This window comes from Agelaius phoeniceus, chromosome 13, assembly GCF_051311805.1.
Source record: "Agelaius phoeniceus isolate bAgePho1 chromosome 13, bAgePho1.hap1, whole genome shotgun sequence".
NCBI classification, from domain to species: Eukaryota; Metazoa; Chordata; class Aves; order Passeriformes; family Icteridae; genus Agelaius; species Agelaius phoeniceus.
This window is the reverse complement of record NC_135277.1, coordinates 8,453,168-8,472,740: the sequence shown is the minus strand read 5'-3', so window position 1 is coordinate 8,472,740 and position 19,573 is coordinate 8,453,168. Positions and strand designations below refer to the sequence as shown.

The 19,573-nt window shown below is 40.5% G+C and overlaps 1 protein-coding gene across 4 annotated transcripts in view; it reads right to left on the bottom strand.

Annotated features, from left to right (window-relative positions):
* The window catches only part of ARNT2 (aryl hydrocarbon receptor nuclear translocator 2), a 95,809-nt gene that overhangs the window by 23,970 nt on the left and 52,266 nt on the right, over nt 1-19,573 (bottom strand). For all 4 annotated transcript variants that reach the window (XM_077185446.1, XM_077185444.1, XM_077185445.1 and 1 more), the window contains 7 exons: nt 17,081-17,183; nt 15,040-15,105; nt 14,556-14,641; nt 7,446-7,522; nt 5,340-5,474; nt 4,478-4,552; nt 338-489 (listed from right to left, as the gene is read on the bottom strand). In XM_077185446.1, coding sequence (XP_077041561.1) covers nt 338-489; nt 4,478-4,552; nt 5,340-5,474; nt 7,446-7,522; nt 14,556-14,641; nt 15,040-15,105; nt 17,081-17,183 — 694 coding nt within the window. The remainder of the gene's footprint in view (nt 1-337; nt 490-4,477; nt 4,553-5,339; nt 5,475-7,445; nt 7,523-14,555; nt 14,642-15,039; nt 15,106-17,080; nt 17,184-19,573) is intronic.

Genomic DNA, 19,573 nt, shown 5'->3' with positions numbered 1-19,573 from the left:
CTAACCTTCCTCCAGTATCAGGACAGCTGTTGTGCTGCTGGAAGCTCTGCATTAGTTCAAGGCAGCCTGGACTGAGATCAATGGCCTTGTCTAATGACATAACAGATAAGTGACGTTTCCCCCCAGTGCAGCCAGGCCCTGGAAGCATCACAGGATAATGACACAGAGAAACAGCTACACTGGGAGATCTCCTGATGCAGCAAAACCCTGTTACAGCCTGCACTGTTAGAGAGAAACAAAAAGTATCTGTTAAAAAACTGGGATGTGCTTTACAGCAAAAAAGAATGGTTACAATTCCTTCAAACCCAGGGAGGGGAGCACCCAGAAAGGCACATACTTGACATTAGTGTTGGTGCAGATGATGTATTCAATCTCATCAGAATAAGGGTTCTGAAACGTGAAGCTGCTGGTTCTGATCAGCATCCACTCCCGGTTCTTGGTGCGGAACCGATACATCACAGACAGGACCTGACCTTTCAGCTTCACAACCTGCAAAGCCATTTGGAAAGGTTAATAACAGGAGATTGCTATCTGCTGTGCAAATGAACAGTCAACAGCAGCAACTGGTGCATTTTAAACTTGAATTCCAGAAAGCTACGGGGATAGCAGAGGAATTTTTAATTTGGAGAGAATTAGCAAAATCCTATCCATGTTTACAGCTATCTCCTTCAGGATGAAATCCTCATGCTTTGTCACATAAAATGCCAATTTCCAGCCTGCTTAGAAAAAGAATACAGACTCAGGACAATCATCAGGTTGTGCTGTTATCCCAACACAGAAACTTTAAGAATGTTTTAATGCAAAACACTTATCGAGAGATTGACAGAAACCAAACTGAGGATCTTTTAAATGTTTATCTGTAAGCTATAAACCAATCACTGCAGCTAAACAAAAGCCTACAAGAAAAGCCATTTTGAGGTTGACTGCTTTTCTGCTTGGACACCCAGCTATACAATTAATATACGTGATAAATCAGCAGCAAAATTTAGGACAATGCTTAAACACAGTGGTGTTTTTTTTTTTGTTTTTCTAGAAAACACCATGGGTTGGTTCCCCCACCACCCCAAACATTAGAAAATTCTCTAGGATGGCAAATTGCTAACAAGAATCACTTGCTTCTGGCTTAAAAGAGTGAGCCAGAGTTTGAATGGAGAGAACACTTAGAAGCCACTGTCAATTTTAACAGTATAAATTCCTTGCTTGCACAGGCTATGTGTTTGTATGAATTCAGATGTCTGGGTTTGGTAACTGAAGTTTTTTTCAAGTCAACAGTTGGGCACCAAGTGAGGATTAAGAAGCAGCCAACTAAAGTACATTCAAAGCAATCTTCTCACATTGGCCCTGCATTTCTGGTGTTATCCAACAATCTGGGGTTAAGCCAGAAGAAAACTTCCACGGTTTCAAATCATTCAGCTGGCACTTACCTGGCCTATCTCTGTTTATATTTTACAGCTTTTCCACCAGGCTATCTCAGGGTTGCCTCAAGGAAGGAAAGGGAAGGTCTATTGCAAATAAATGCCACATCTTGTGGATTCTTAATCGTTAACATCTGGAATTTACTTTTTATTAGCTATCTGCAGCCTGTATTCTCTAAAAGTAGAAGTCCCACTATTTACCCTCTGTCTTCACTGACAAGCAATTAGATTAAGAAAAATGTTCCAATCCTACTTTTTTCAGAGGTTTGCACTTCAAATAAATCAACTGGATATGGGACTAAATGGAAAGAATGCAAATAGAAGACAATGCAAATAGAAGACACAACAAGCTTTAGCAAAGCCCAGGAAAGCTCAAAATCATACTGAAGTAAATGACTTTTGGTTGATTTTGTTGGGGGTTTTTTAAATGCTTTTACAGGGTTTTTCTGAGCTCACTGAGCAACATTCTTTTATCAGCAACTTTCTACTACCACACCCAGGGCAGAAACCACAGAGCTGGTGTAGAGTGTGCAATCTGAATAGTATTCTACTGGGTATCCAACAACTGTATACTGGACCCTTTGATATTGACCTGTATTTGTTTGTCTTAGCCTTGAGACTATCTTATTCTGGCCTGATTTTTCCCACCCTGATGAATGAATTTATCTTCCCAAGGAAATAAAGCTCTGAGATAGATACTGGCAATTGACCAAAAATTGCAAAACCCACCCTCCCTCCCTCCTCTGCTATGCACCAGCCTGGTTCTGATACTGTCAGCAAAAAAGAGGTGTCAAGCTTTCAGGTTTTTAGAAAAAAAGAAAAAAGGGTTTATCTGGAATCACAGTTACCTTTTTAATTAAGAGATTTCTAACAATAATAAAACAATATAAATATAACAATAATAAAACAAATGGCAGTGATCTATTACCCTGAAACCCTGATTAAGCAAACAGTAATTCTGTAATAATATATAAAGCAGAGAGATTGCTGGTGGGAAAATCCTGAACTGTCTTAATGCAGAGCACACAAACAAACCAGCACAAAAAATTTCAAAGCTAATGATGAAATTCTTCTTTCTAATATTCTTCGGAAATAAAAACCACCTGGTGCAAAGCTTAACTGTTTACTTCAGTCTTTTATTGCATGATGGGAATGACAGCCCCAATCACACTGCTACTGTACTGAACAAAAATACACCCAAGAAGGCATTGCTAAGGAAACACCACACTATTTTCATAGATTGGACATAGATTGAGTGAGCAGGAACTTTAATTTCTATTTGCATTTTTTCCTGCTGTCTTTCTGTATGACCTTAAGCAAACTGTGTAGGTCCCTGATCCAGGAAACCACTTCTGCACATGCCCAGCAGTGAGTGGTGACAGTGGAGTCCCCAGCAGCCGAGTTCAGGGACACAGAGGCAGCCTGCCACAGCCTGATCTCTGCAGCGAACACGGGGAGGACCAGGTCATCAACTGCAATGTTCATTAGCCAGCCCTGCTGAGACCCAGGCAATCACTGCATGGATTCCCTGCAGAGCATGTTTGACAGGCCATTATCCAGCAGCTCTCTGTCACTGTCCCTTGGACAGATGAGTGGAATCAATCATTTGGGCACCACTGAAAAACAGCATATGTGTTCTCACTGCTCCTGCGCTGCTGATGCCGTCAGGCAGCCGTTCAGGGAGCTGAACCAGCCCAAAGCTGGAAGTTCCTTGCAAAAGGAATTAGGGCCTCAGCCCTCCCAGCAAGTCCATCCATGCCAGCACCAAGGCAGCAGGAAGGTGGGGAGGAGGGCAGGCAGGAGAGAAGAGCTGACTCCTGGTGACAGACCCCTATCAAGAGGATTCAGCTGCAGCATCACATCCCCAGCCAAGCTGGGGCAGAGGAGATGTTCTGGATGTGGTGACCTGTTTAAAGCACTGAACTCTCACAGCCTGTGAATCAACATCTTGAATTTAAAAAGGCTGCTGTTTGCACTCAGCCTGTGCAAGGAACTGGAGGCACACTTGGCCATGGGGCTGATGGTCCCTGTTGAAGGGGGGATGGTGAGAAACAGCTCAGGAGGATTAATATCTGACACCATCTCCAACACTTCTGCAGAGACCATAACCTCAGTTTCACAATCTGTTCTAGGGACACAGCATTTAGTTGTTTTTTCCCCCAGAGGCTCTGTCTGTGCATGCCATGCCTAAACAAACAGTTGGCTATACAAATTATTTAGAAATCACTTCATATCCACATTTCACAGCTGAAAATACATCTCAGCATCCAATGCAAGATGGATCAACACAACCTGGTTGAGCTATTGGCTGCTGTTAGAAAATCTGGAACCACTTAGATCAACTGAGCCTCAGCAATAGGTTAAACATCCTGTGCTGGTGCAGCAGGAAAGGCACTGAAAAGCCCAGCAGTAAGGAGGCAGCTTGGGGAAAGCCCTGCTAATGCATGTCCCAGACCAAGCTGAAACAGCAAGCTCTGCAATGGAATAAATGTCACTGATTCAGCTGATGTAAATGTAGCCCATGGTAGAAATGAATCCAAATCAGTAACTCCTCCTGTATGTTGTATTTCTTTTGTTACTTCCCTGTACATTTCAATTTCTAATAGAGGAAAAAGGGCCAAATTACATGTTGATGTAAAGTGGTGTAACTCCATTAAAGTACGTGAAAAAGCAAATCATCTATGCTAACAGAGAACTCAGTTACAAACAATCCAGCATCACAGAGGGGTGTAATTACTTCCAAATCAACAGCCCATCTTGGAAGGGAAATCATTTTGGTTACCACTTAACATAGGGAAATCAACACAGGCATCTCCAAAATAGTTCACCCTGTGCAGCAAAAAACCAAATACATAACTAGAAGATTTATATCTGAAAATACTGTCAACCCATGCTGCACTTTAAGCTGCCATTTATTATGCAGCTTAACCAACTGATAACTGACCAACAAATTGTTTTGTATCTTGCCACTTCTTCTCCTGCATAAAAAAAAAAAAAAAAGATAAAAACTACTTCTGTAGACAAATAATAAAGTGTGGAACAAAAGGAGTAGGACACAGCACCTGTTGGAAACTCTCTCGCAAATGGCTTTGGTCTTCAGGATGGCAGAATTCTAAAATATCTTTCCCCAGAAGATCCTAGAATAAAACATAAAGCTATGTAAAAAACCCAAACTACAACACAAATCCACATGTAGACCTCCAAGTCATTTTTGCAAACACAAGATCTATCACATTTAACGAGATTACTCTGTTAATTAGGGATGAACCATATAAACAAGGTTTGTAGGCATAATGCCTCATGTTTTTACACAAAAGTTTAAGTTATTTTCTAATACCTGTGAAACGGTGTCTTGAAAAGACTGACATCTGCTACTACAGCTCATTTTATGGCATTGATTTTTGTAAAAACACTTATTATAAAGCAATTTAAAATAAAAAAATATATGAATAAGCAAATGAACAAGGAGCTACTTTTGCCTCTAAATTGCAACTGCTGGGAGTTATCTGAGGAAGAGCTGTGGTTCATTTACTATTCTACTCAGTTCTGTACTAGCCTCCTGTTCAGAGGAGCAGATGTAGCCTAAAGGAAAATAAATGCTGTAAATTATGTTTGCTTACTGTTCAAGAGATTGGCAGAATCAAAGGTCTACAGGACTAAAACTCTCTCCAAGCACTGTTAACTTTCTATCACAGAAATGTCTTCATTGGAAAGCTGTGCAAAGTTCAGAGCACTCTGCTGTTAGAATTTTAATCAGATCTAAAGGTATAAACAGATACCCCACACAGAGGCATGGACAGCAAAGAAAAACGAACAGCATTCAGTGCCCGATGTATGAATTATCAGCTACAAATACTTCATGTTTGCAAATGGCATCTTCTGCAATAGCTCCACCCATTCTCCACATTCCCAGTGGCCACAGACCTGGGGCTGGTAGCCAATGACACTGATGCACCTTGGGTCCACAAAGGTGATGACTCCATCGGAGTTGTGCCGGGACAGGAACTCCGTGGGGACCGACATGCCGTTCATGTCCATGCACACAGGAGAGCTGGTCACCTAGGGCCAAGAGAGCCACACCAGTCACCTAAAGCCACGTCTGACCCACAGCTAAAGGACAGAATCTGCTGGCAGACTGCTAGCAGCTGAAGGAAGTAAAATAAAACAACAGCACAGATAAATGGCAGAACAGCTTTATCCAGTTTGAAGGGCAAATATCTCACCCCATGGCATCTATTGAGGATTAACAGCACAGTAAAGAAATAAACACAGCAGAGGTTCCCAGGAATGGGGGGATATACTGAGGATGAAAGTCCAGCTAGATTAATCTCACTTTGCAGCACATCAGGCATCATGGTTCCTATCTCTGTCAACCAAGAATGAATGACTTGCAGAGGACAATGCAGTCCACTCATCTTAGGACAGGAAACCAACCCATTATCTAACCAACAGCACTGCTCAGAATAAACACTCCTGTTTCAGGTGACATGAACCTCACCTGAAACACCTACAGAACCTGAACTAAGTCCTCCAGACACTGAGGTAGGGGATATTAGACCAGCAAGTGGCTGCTCATAATGAAAAATACTGTTCTCTAAATACTTCTCAAATCTCACCAGAGAGAATGAGAATTGTGTGTTTTCAGCTCTCTGCCTGAAATCTGTGCTATCAGGCCACTTCATATCCATTCCATTTTTCAGTCTGAAATCTGTGCTATCAGGCCACTTCATATCCATTCTTTCCCACTGGAGGCGTAAAGGAGACCACTGATTTTTTTACAACTTCCAGAGCTATCTCTGCCAACAATGCAAAATAAGCAAAATCTCTTTTTTTTGGCTAACTCAGAGCTGATTAGCCAGTTAACCATGTGCAAGATTTCAACTTGCTGTTAGAGAACAAGAGTTTTTAATCTGTGCACCCTGACTCCTTTCTGACTTAACCCACCACAAAGCTTCCTCCTGCCTGCCCTCGCATACCACAACGGCTCCTCTAACGTAGCAGATGTCTTGACATTACTTGGAAATAATTTTTCTTTGGAAGTTGTAACACATGAATCCCCATAACGTCCTTCTTTCCACTAGTGGAATATATTACTCTTAATTATGAAAGCATGATTAACCTGAAACCCATGCTGCAGTGCTTGTGTAGCTCTGCCATGGCCATGGAGAGCCACTCTGCCGATGCGCTAACACCTGCAGGCTGCTCAACTCAGGTAAGATGGGTCTGGCCCCTGTGAAAAGGTCATTCCACCTTGTCAGGAGCAGTGATCCCCTCCTAGCAGATGGCAGTGAGTGCAGGGGATCATGCAAGAGGTTCAGATATGATCACCCATGGCAGAACTCCCAGACCAGGAAGATAAAAACTGTCCTCCCTGCTGTGAGGAAGGAGATTCAACACGGCTGCTTTAGCTCAGAGCTCTGGACTCTGCTCAGAGATGCACTACAACAATTGCAACCATCTGCACAAAAAGGAAGAAAAAATTTTATTTTCCCAGTTCCTTCAGCTCACATCTCATCTGAATGCCTAACACAATACACACTGAGAATAAAGCTATGATTTCTGGAGTGCCTCTTGACTGTGCTTTATCTTTACCATTTTCAGAATTACTCCTGCAATCACAGTTTTTCAAGTAGTTGATTAGTCAGAGAGTGAATGACTGGAAAAATGGCAGGGAGCATATCACTGGCTCTGGGGGTCACTTTAACCCAGCACCTGCACTGCCACATTTCTCACTACCTCCAACAGCCCAGCCCTACACACCCTGAAGAGTGGCAGGTCTGTGCACACTCATCTTCAGGAGCATCTCTGCTGCTGTCACTGGATTAAGTACATATATGCATGAAAATCACAGTTTCATTTTGCTCTGCTGGCAGAAGTCATCGACTGCACAGACATCAAGGCACTTTATGAACTGGAGGCATGTTAAAAGTTACAGTCTAGTAGCAAAACAGAGTGCAGATCTTTTATAACCACACCAAAACAATGATCATGCTTTCAGAAATAGTTTGTATATGGAAAGACTGGCATTACCTGAAGCCTTCCTATTGCCACGAGGCAGTATTTACTACCTTGTCCCACATCAGCATCTTCTTCTGGTATAGTCATTCCTGGAGTAAACAATGACAAATACTGTTATAATTAGGAAATTGGGATAAACAGAGATGCTGCTGTCCTGGCTCCGTACTTTCATTTCCTTCTCTATGATTCAGTCATTATTTCTGGGTTCAGATCAGCTGATCCTTCTCAGTTGTGCTCAATCCTATATACCTCACATGTATAAACAGCACCCACAGCAGCAATTCTGGCTGCTGAAGACAAAGCAGATACTAAAATTCCATTATACACCAAGATGGACAGTAACATTTCCATGAGTGCTGCTCCACCAGCATGTTATGGAACCATGGGGTCACTTAACATGGTCAGTGAAGGCACACTATGTTCAGTTTTCTTTGTGAATAATATTTTACAATGAGCCTTAAAAACAAGGCACAGCCTAAATTAATCACTAATTCTGTGCTCATATTGAACAGCTGGTTTTACTTTTTTCTATAATGGACTAAACCTGCGTGGTTACGTTGAAAGACTGAAAAAATGCGGATGCTTTGCTCACACTGCTTGTTCCAGCTCTGTAACAGGAGTAACTACTATAAACACAGGAACAGCTTCAAAACATACATGTGTACTATTTTCCATCTCAGTGTTTCACAAATAGGAACATTTAGATTAGCACTGTTTACTTGCTTGCTGGCTGAGCCTTGAGCTAAGGCTATTTCCCAACCCCGGCACTGAGATACCAAGTTCGTATAAAACACTTGAAAAAACCTCTTCCAGGAGTGACACCATTGACCTATTTTAAGTGATCTGTAAACTCTTTCACAAGGATTTTCAAGGAATTCAGTCATAACAGGCAGTGAATCATTTAAGAGGCACTTCAAAGCATTAACAAAATTAATTGCAAAGCAGCTACCATTTCTGAAACAACTTTATTTTTAAATTTTATAATCCCCAGTGTAAGCCAATCTTTGGACAGTCCAGAGGATGACAGCACACCACTTTCGTAAATGACACCTCTGAAAAATAACTAAAAATTCTGCTGAATAGAGTCATCCCTGAGGATGTTATTTTGTATCAAAACAGTTGAATCTTATCTGACAATCAGCTTCCAAACAGCATTTTACAGGTTTTTTTTTTGTCTTCACTGAACTATACAATAAAATAAAGTACACCAAGTATGAAGGAAATTGCCCCATGCTTTTGTACAGTATACTGAAACTTGTTCTGCAATAATTTCACAATCTGGGGTGCACAACATAATTTGCAGCCCCCTACTGATAACTAGAATTTTATCAAGGGGAGCATTACAAAGGAGGAGCCTTATTATCTCATCTAACAAGTTCTGTTTTAGGGACATAACTCTAAGCATTCCAGTTGGATAACCTTAACCAAAAGATCCCTTTCAAATGGAGTTCTCCATTTGAGAAGGACACATTTAAAGTATATTCCCTTGACCTCAGAAGCTTTTTCCAATCATTTCCTTAGTGGCAGGGAGTACTGCAAAGGACAGCAAAGATACAGCTGGACAGCTTCCACTTTGCATAATCTTTTTTTTCTCTGTAGCTTTCAACAGTGATTTCCTTTTTAGGAACTTGGTCCATGCTTGCTACTGCTCAAATAAAATCGAAGTAACATAAACAACCTCCAAAATTAAACCTAGCTAAGAAACATTATTTCTGATGTCACTCTGTTGACAAAGGGAGGCTGTTGTTCTAATTTTCATCTTTTTCTTTTTCCCTTTTGCCCAAGATGGATTAGTTTTGGTCTGTATAGCAAAATGGGAAATGTCTTAGTTGGGTTATGCCACAAGACCCTCTATGAATAAAAATCAATCTGCCTGGCATTAATCAATACATGACCCAGTGGATTGTTAACCCCTTCCCAAAGTGCCTAGAGGAAAAAAAATTAGAAAAAGATTTTCAGCTTCTCTGCAATGTAGGTACTATTACTGGCAGCATTCCACAGAGAGAGAGAAATTATTTTCTTTATTCTTCAGCTGATATTTTCAAAGATTCAGCTCTGGGTGTCTTTATTTGTAGATGAGATTTACTTTTGCTTCAGCACATTTCCTATTGAACACACTCCAGTATGGACAGGTAAATAAAGATGTGCACTGCACTTTCTACCACTTTGTCCAGCTCTTAACACAATGCAATATTGCTCCTTAGCACCACCAAGTACCATCATTATCTCTAAAAAATATTGTAAGAGCTTGGAGGAAAGCAGCCATGAAACTGACCTTTAGGGGCCATCCACAAAATAAACATCCTTCAGTTGTTCACGTTCTTTATGTGAAGAAAATAAAATAAAATAAACATCCTTCAGTTGTTCACGTTCTTTATACACATAAATCCTCGGAGAGGGTTTATTTCTCAACACCAAATATACACCCCTCTCAAATAATAAATACAGTGCTGTGCTTGCCTGAGTTCACATCAACAAGTGGCACAGCTAAGCTGCAACTGAGCATCACAAATAGAATGCTGTGCCATCAGAGGTTATATTTAATTTCCAAGTGTCCTCTACACCAGCAGTTTCCCACAGGGCAACAGCATGTGTTGGTGTGGACACAAAGAACTTTTTAGTTTTCCCAATGAGCTTCCAGTTGGCTCTAACAACAGAAAAGCATATTCTGCTTTCTTCTGCATATTCATTTTCTGTTTTCTTTCTCTACCCTTCTGCCCTACATCTTCTGTGAGACACAAAACAGTGTTGGTACAGTTATTTCACTACAGTAAAAAAGACATTATTTATAATTCTTTAAAAAGATGGAATTTAAGTGCCCAGTGGTCACTAGCAACCCCCTGATAATGGCTGTCTTCATTAGATGTACTTCTGATAGTTACTTGCCAGGGAAGGAACTACACTGTGTGACTTTATCTCTCAGAGAAAACAATGGAAAAAGGCTTTCACAAAAAAGGCTGTGGATAGCATACTAAGGATAAAAATCCCGTGAAAAATCCCAATAAAAAATAAATTAACCACTCTTTAAAAAAATAAATAAAGCCTTAAAAAATGACAGCACTGCAAGGAATATTCAAGCAACTAATTTGTTTTGTATTGGAAGAGGGAGTACTTTGCACAAATGTCCAGATTCTGGCCAAAACTTTAAAATAACCTAACAGCTTTGGCATGCTGTGGTTAATATATTACCGTAAGTCTGACTTGGAAGACTAAAATGTTTCTTTTTTAACTAAAGAGAAAAAAAAATATTTCAACATTATCTGAATTTAACATTATTTTGTGACTCTTTATTTGAAGTTTCAAAACATGTATCTATCTCTTTGCTTCACTATGTGCTTTTGTGCAAGATCCTGGCTTTGATTTACAGAAAACTACCAAATTCCTGACAGACTTTATCTTCTCTCTCTACCAAATCTTATGCCACAAAAAGAAAGCAAAACAAACCTATTAGGAAAATACCATAAGGACCACAGAAGACTCATTTCCTTCCAGGAATGAGATATTCAGAGGGGAAAAAAAGAGAAGAAAAGCAAATCTTGCTTAAGTTGAAAACAGGAAAAAAACCCAGGAGAAGGTCAGCACTTCTCAGTTTTATGACTGGCTATGAACCTGAAGCACTGTCTAGGCTGAGGATCACAAGTTCCATCTGAGCTGCTTCGCTGGGAACAGAGGGACAAAGGCTGGGATTGCTGCTCAGCCAGCTTCAAACCAGGGGTCCTTTTACCTCATTCCAAATAACCCAACCCCACACTCTCATTATTTAACCAAACATACACCACGAGTGCCTAGAACATCCATCTGAGACATCTGACTGCTTTTTCCTTTCACTTCCACACCAAGTTTACACCTGGTTATTTGAGGCCAGCATATGGGGATACAAGTGTGTAGGTACCCACATGCCTGGTTTTGCACTTGATCTTAATTTTACCTGTCTTTTAGGTGGAGAAAATGAACAGACCATCAACACACAGCCTGAACTGAGGCTGTTTTGTCTCCCCTTTCTCAGTGAAGAAGGGGCTGAAGACAGGCTGCCAGTACATGAGCCTTGCTGCTCCACACAAGTGAGAAAAACCACAGAGGCAGGCTGGATGTGCCAGTGTTGTCATGTTGAACACAGACCTGAGCCATAACAAACCCAGCCCTTAATTACACCAGCAGCTGTCTGTGGCTTATTCATTTTCACCTGTTTGAAGTAGTCAGATTACTCCAGATTTGCACAGACTCCTCCCTGCAGCAGCACTGTCAAATAGTCTATCCCACCAATAATGATCACAAAGCAGTTCTTCTCTTGATGCTTCTGTATCAACACTGATTTATTCAGTGTGGGACCAAAAAAACTGAACATTGGCCACAGACACTGCAATTCAACCCAGAAAGAGAAAATACCAAGTGCTAAACAAATGAGACTAAGTAGAGATTAAAGGCATTTGATAATACTGGTTCTTTTGCTTGTGAAAGTAGACTTTGTACTGTATATTAGCTATATATGCACAAGCCACACTGCACGCTTTGAAAGAAAAGGATCTGGACTTTATACCAGTGTCCACTTGGCAACTGAAAAATAAATGAAAATTATCTTTTTGATCACTGAATTTTTAAACAGCTATGGTTTAGCACAAGCCCATTTATTCCCAAGAATCCAGAGACCATGCAGGGCTTGCTGATTTCAACAAAGTAATTTTATTACAGGGTAGAAAAGCCTCGGCAAATTCCATTACTGCTGTAGTTATCTCATTTGCTTTGCAGATTATGGTTGGATTACCACTGGAAATGAGAACAAATGCAGTGATGCTGTCACTTATTTACTCAAACATATAGGGGAACAATTCAGCCCATGGATATCCCCATCAACTTTGAAAGTCAATGGATACAAGACAATCATCAACACAAAGTGGGGAAGACTGGGAAGGCAAATAAACACTCATGAAAAAGGCCCTGATTCAATTGTGTGTGCCCTGGAAAAGGCACCCAGACATGACTAATAGAAGTAACAATTTGGATGGTAACATAAAAGACCAATGAAATTCCACATAAGGCTGTCAAAATCAAAAACATCCCTAAGGATTAGTTTGGAGGCATTAACATTATGGAGGAGCACTGGGATATCATAAGGAGCACCATGTGATTTTGTGGAGTGGAGTAATAGAAATGGGATGAAATCCAACATTACTAAATGCATAAGCATGCACTTGGAGAACAGTAACAGTCATAAGCTAAACCAACAGAAATAGGATGGAACTTGATACTACTAATTGAAACATCACACAATTCAAAGCAAGATTTGCAGTTGACAAGTGAGAAAAAGGCAACCTGGAAGACTTAAAAATTTGTATCAGATGTATTAGGATGCCTGCAGGATGCACCACACAAAAGAGAAGGATGCTGTATCCTACACTGCCAGGCAAGACTGGAAACATTGTTTGTGTTATCCATCACTACAATCTCATCTGAAATAAGAATGTGTCGTGCCACTGACCTACATTTTGACAAGTGAAGTGAAAACATGAACAATTGCAGAGAAAAGCCACAAGGATAAAGAGAATGCACTCTGAGAATGGAAAGTAGAGGTGGTCTGGATTGTCTTTGCAAAGTCCAGGCTGACAGGATATAACCTCCTCACATATACACCAGAACTGGAGAGACACAGGCACTGGGCATGAAAACTCCCATCTGACCTCCAGTGAAATAAAAACTTCTCATGAAGTAATAAGCAGCAAAGTTTTGGAAGAGTTGAGATGGGAAAAAGACCTCACTAATGCCAACTGGGATTTGCAACATGATTGATACCTGGCCACTGGTATGAAGATCCTTTTAATCCCAAGCTGCTGTTGTGCATAACTGATGGCTGAAGGGCACACACTGCCATGAGTTCATGCATGTGTAGTTCTGTATCAGCAACATGCCCCCCTGAAGAGTCAGATCTCTTTAAACATCCCATAACATGAGGCAAGATTCTCATTTAGGCTAAACAAAATCTTATTTGACCTACACCTTCTTGAGGAGACACCTCATATATCAAATCAAGGTTGAATTCAATTGCATTTAGAATTACCAATAGAAAAGTAAATCTTGGTGTAGAAGAAAGCAAAACAGAAAAAAACATCAATTTTCAGAGCACTCTACAGACACTTCTCATACTTTTGAGAGAGAAGCAAAATTGGAACATCTTGACTCCTATTAAATCCTATTAGCAACAAGAGGGGCAGTTTTCCTCTGCTTCCGAAACCGCATTTCAGCAGAAAACCAACAAGAAGTTCACATCTGCATGCTGCTGTCTGCACTCCACTGCACACATTTGGTACAAACCACCTCTTAGGACTCATTATCCCTGGAGCAATGTGATTTATGGCCATGGTGTACAGCCACAAAAGGGCAGGACAGCTCCTGGTTTGATTCTTTGATTCATGCCAGCAGGCGCTGTCACATCACAAACAACCTCTTCAACTCCTGCAAACGCCAAGGTCAGGTAACCCCACTCATCATGAGGTCTGGATGAGCTCCACTGTCTCCTCTTGGAATTTTTCAAAGGTAAATATTCCCATAGGTAATACTGAGTTCCAGCAGGTAAATGTTTTTCTCCGTAGATCAAAGCGGTATGGCAAAACTTGATTCCCAGAAAAACAGCCTCAAAACAGAGTTTATCCCAAATACTGAACATTCTCAAGTAGCACAATTACTGAGAACTTCCATGTGTCTAAAGTGAAATTACACATTTTCATACAAAGGTGCTTGCAATTCAGTACTTAAGTATAAAAGCATTAACTGCTGTTTTCTAGAGGTATACAGTCCTTTGCATCCACCTTCTTAAAATGAGACCATTTTTATATTGGTTTATCAACATAAGTTGAAAACTTTTGGCCCCAGTTTGTGGAATCCTGCATTACTGGCAATTCCTACAGGTCCTCTGTGACAACAAAGTTGAGAAGGGTGTCACAGGGAAAACAGGGATGCCCTGAGTGAGTACAACAGCTGATTTCTTACCAAAAGCTTCTCAAGGTGAGCTTTACTCAGCCACCCCACTAAAATTCTCCCTGTTTTTCTAGCAGCAAGGAAACCTGAGCCAGGTTTTCAGCTGTCCTAAGGACAGTTTGGTGCACATTGTCTTCTATAAGGGATACAAACCTGCTGGTGGCCAAGCCTTGATATAGCCAGTGCAATGGACAACAGCATATTGTGCTTCACCTTCTTTCACTGGGCCCAGGCCATTCCTGAATGAGCAAGAAACACAAAAACATCACATTGACAGGCAAAACAGCTTTATGCTTTCAAACTATGGCTACTAATGATTTAACAGTATTTGTAAGTTATGCTGAAAACAGCTGAGAATCAGCCTAGGGTTCTGTACTGCCAGCTCTGTTATGCTGCCATTCAAGCTGTACCTGTTTTCTGTAATATTTCTCTGAGAAATTGAGAAATTTCTCTGAAAAGATTGATTCAGAGCTGGAGCTGGTGTAAGACAAAGAATCTGAGTGACACATGCAAGAGATTTTGTTTGCAAAAGGATCCAGTGTGTGCAGGTAACACTCCTGGAGTGGGCATTAACCCAGTGCAAATGAGAGGGCTTAGGGCAACTACAGCTGCTTTGTGGTAAATTAAGTAATAGTACCTGTATCTTTTTCTCATGGTGGTTATTCTGTTCAGAGGTAAATGATCCAGAGGAGCATTTCCACACCTAAAAGTAAATTAATATTTTAAAGGGCTCAAAAATGAATATAAATACACATGATAAAAAGACATTTTGAGATCCTTACTACATATATAAGAAGACAATAATAGATGTTCCTGGCAAAAAGTTGCATATTCATGTTTATGTAGGACATGCTGCTTCCACAGGCTGAGCTTTTTAGATGTGCTATAAAAATCTTCTTTATTTTAGAAAAATGAAAGAGACTAGAAAAAGAGTCCCTTCCACACTCCCCCAGTATAAAGACTGTTTGAAATTGGTATCCCAAAGGAGGCTAAAGAATAGACACACTTCAAAATGCCATAAAACAGGGGTGAAAACTAGAGAAAAATATGTCAGGCCCTAAATATCCACACAAACCTATCTCAGTGTTCCTGTAGCTTCCCTGGACAGAAAAATTCCATTGCCATACACCAGCTACAATGTCTGTAGACATTAAGATAATGTTTGCAAGATCAAACTATTTACACTGTCAAGTAACTTTGTTTAACACTTGTTCGTGTGTATTTTGTGATATTTCTAAGTATGCCTAACTGTAAAATTTCAACAATCCATCTGAAGCTGAGTAAATAGTTTGAAAGGTAAAAGCAGTTCATTTTTAATGGAAAAATAATAACAACACTGAAAGAAGAAACCACAAGGAAGGTTCACATTATCTGAGGCCCATTCTTCCCAGAAGGTTTTCTTTTTATTCCTTTATTTTTTTTTTTTCTTATCAGTCACTTCCAAGGAGAAGAAATGAACAACTAAAATAAGATTTAGAAATACAAAAACAGTGGGGTTAGGGGCATGAGTAAAATCACTCTGATGCACTGGAGTTTACAGAATCAGGGTGCTAGGAAATGACTGCAATCTGAACTGTTTCGAAAGGTGAAGAACAACTGCAAACAGGACACTAGGCCTGGTTTTCTTTGCACAAACAAGTCCTCCTAACATGATGTGCATCTTGGGAGGAAGAAAAAGCAATGTTCTCAGTGCTGCTCTGCTGGGCTCTATTTCTTCCCTTCCGGTTAAGGGTGAAAAAGGTTCTATAGCTCTGAAGGCTGATCCTGCAGGTATAAATTCTATAAACACCCTACAAAAACACCCAAGAGCCATACATTCAACACCCTCACAGGACTGGAAAAAATCCACCACATTACCAAAGTACATGTATCTGTATTTTAATGTGCTTTTTGTGTTTCATTCTGTAATGAATTTTGCAGTGCTGTTATCACCATTTATACTGGACATAGCTTACAGATACAATTATGTACTTTCCCCTCCTAACCACAGAAAAAATTTATTGCAATAGCAACAAACATTTTAACCTGTTAGCACTAAAACAAAAGAAGTGCTCACAAGCCTCCAAAAAAAAGCACTGGGCTGACAAATCTCTTTAAAGAAGCCCAAAAAATGCAGGAGAAGTTGGAAAATTGCAAATCAAAAACCCTCTAACAATTACTCATTTATCTAGCATCAGCCAGCTGACATCTGGTTAATTCATACCAGGCTTAGGCTAATTCCTACATAGCTGGCAGGTTTGCAACTGAATTCGTGTTTATCTTTAAGATTCTTTTAATATTCTTGGTTTGCTGAAAAAATACACAGAGCTGGGTGTTCATAACACTTGCGAAAGATTCGTTCCCAAGGTATCGATTTGAGTAACTTTACTAGAAAAGAATGGCTGAAATTCCAGGGGTCAAGCTGTTCTCTGGAAAAGTTCTCTGGAAAAAGGAACTTACACTCCACACTTATAAGAATAACTATAACAGAAATGAGATGCTGTTTTGCTGGTTTGTCCTTAAGGAAGACTAGTTTCAGTTTCACTCCAGTTCCTAAAGCAAGTGTTCTAGAAATACTTCATGGCAGCGTGTCATTACAGCTTTAGTTTGTAATCAAGGCCAGATTAGTGCAACAAAATGTCTGAAGTCTAAGCTGAGACAGGACTGGAACCCTGCTGGAACACATGGTAAATGCATACCTCATCCTGCAAATGAAGGAGCGCCTGGATCCCATGCACATTCTCATGGAGGACTGCTGGCCTTCCTTCTTTACTGTCCCTGTCTTCAAGTCCAGGATTCGTCCTAGAAAGGCCAGGGAGAGCAACTGGTGTTCAGTACATAAATTTAATTCCATTTACTAGAAACTAAGATAACAAGAAATTAATGAGCTGAATGCCACTAGCCCAGTTAGGGGAAAAAAACACCACCAAACAAATCTTGATCCTGGTCTCACAGGGGAGGACCAGTTATGTGCTGGTTTAACTAAAGATTTCAGCAAAGCTGACTCTGAGCCACAGGAGTGATGGCTCTTTTCTCAGCTGGCCCAAGACCAACTTCCAGGGCAGAGTCAAATGCCTGGAGGCAAACAAGGCAATGACAGCAGGCATAGCTTTTGAGTTGATCTGCTTGCTCCACTCTTTACCAGAACTGTGGATAAAGCAACATTTATCAGTCCCCTGACAGCTGCTGCTCTTCCCCTGTGCTTGTGCCTATCCAGAACACTCTCACCACAGCACCACCTCAGTCACAGCTGCCAGTATGGTGAGATGCACCAAAGGCCAAACTTTTCTCCTTGATGATGAGATGCAGGATTTGTCACAACAGCCCTTGTGCTGGGGCCCTTTTTAAGTTGTTAAAAACTGACATGCCAAGAGCCTTTCTAAAGTTTATTGTCAGACAGATCAGTGAGATGATCTGATTCACCACATAGCAACACAAGGCTGTGCGAGGTCCAGGGCCAGACCCTGCTCTCTACAACCTTTAGAATCACACACCACAGGCACAGCCTGGCAAAGGGACAGGCTGTGCCTGTGACAGCCACCAAATCAATTCAAGAGAGGACAGGAGGGAAGGAATGCATGCAAAGGTATGAAGGGGGTAACAGATGATTTTTTTCATTTAAAACAGAATATTGATAAGTAGAGACAGGTTCAGATCAGGGATTTGAGTATCACACAGAATCCTTCTGCTTATCACCAAAAAACTCACAGAATGGATTTTCACATCTACAGCTCAAGTGCTAAGAGATGACAACAAAACCTAGCACAGACTACAAATGAATCACTGGACCAGATCCACAATGCTCAAGGGCTGGATGCAGGCTGGATGAAGTGACAGTGGGCCACAGAAATGCAGAGGAACAGTTGCCAGGCATTAGATGACAGCCACCAGCGCTCACAACACATGGCCATGAGCAAAGTTGTCTTCTGTGCACTTTCTTTTTTCACTCCAATACAAATTCTTGAAGAGACACCAATATTAATCAAAAAGCACTGACACTGAATGTAACTCAAACAGCGAATAGAAATTTCTCTGGTTTTGTCATCCAAGAGCATCTATAGCAAAAAAAAAAAATAAAAATTTCACAATTACGTGGCCACTAAGCCTAAAATTGCTGACACATGTTCCTTTGGCATGTCTGGAACCCCCCACAACAAAAGCCAGAGATTTTAAATTTAGCTTTTTGTTTGGCAATGTCTTTGAAATATGTACCAGATAACAAATAGAGTTCTAAATTTTGCCCTGACTTACAAAATCACTGCAGGGGGTATGTGAGTCAGAGAAATGTTTGCTGTACTGATATTATGACAAAGCTCTCTCTGCAGCTTGTTTCAATAGTCCAGCATGCATATGTCAACCTTGTAGAGCTCCAAAAATACACTACAGATTCTGAAATAGAACAAGCAGTTTGTGTCTCATCTGTCATTAGAATCTTATGATCAAATTATATTAAAAAGAGGAAGAATTATAGATTAATCATAGCTAAATATCAATATATAGAATTATAATTAATTATAGATTAATAGACTAAATCAAGCAAACTGACATAAACTGCACCTGAGTCACACTGGCAGCTCAGCTGGCATGTCCTGATGATAGCTCAGTCACAGAATCATAAAGTATTCCTATCCCTGTTCCAGCATCCTTTGTGGTAAATGCTCATTTAGGTTTCTCCATGGGACAAACACAAAGCATATGTGATGCTGAACTTGGAAATTATATTCTTATTAATGAGAAATATTCCAGGATGCTCTGACAACTTCTGTTAACTGAACAGGGCATGTGTGTATATATGTTTTTTTAATTTCTCATTCTAGTTTCTTCAGAAAAGCCATTTAACAGCCCAGTGCCACCGCCAGCTGGGTCCTTTACGAGCTTCCCCATAAACTGTTAATTGCATGTAGCTCATTTTCGTGTTAAACTTTTCCCCTCTCCAGCTCCAGACACAACCCTGGCATGCAGCAAGTGCAGGAGCACTGCTGTGACTGACACTGCTGTCTTATTGCCCTTTACAGCAGCTGCACAACTCAGAGGAAACCAGAGTTTGCTCTGCTGAGAAGGAGAAAGCAAACAAATGAGCACAATGCTGATTAAAATAGGCACATAAATCTCTTTGGCTGGTCTAGGTATAGTTGATAATTTGTTGAAATCTCCCCACTACAGTCCCCATCCAGAAGGCAGCATTGCTTCAA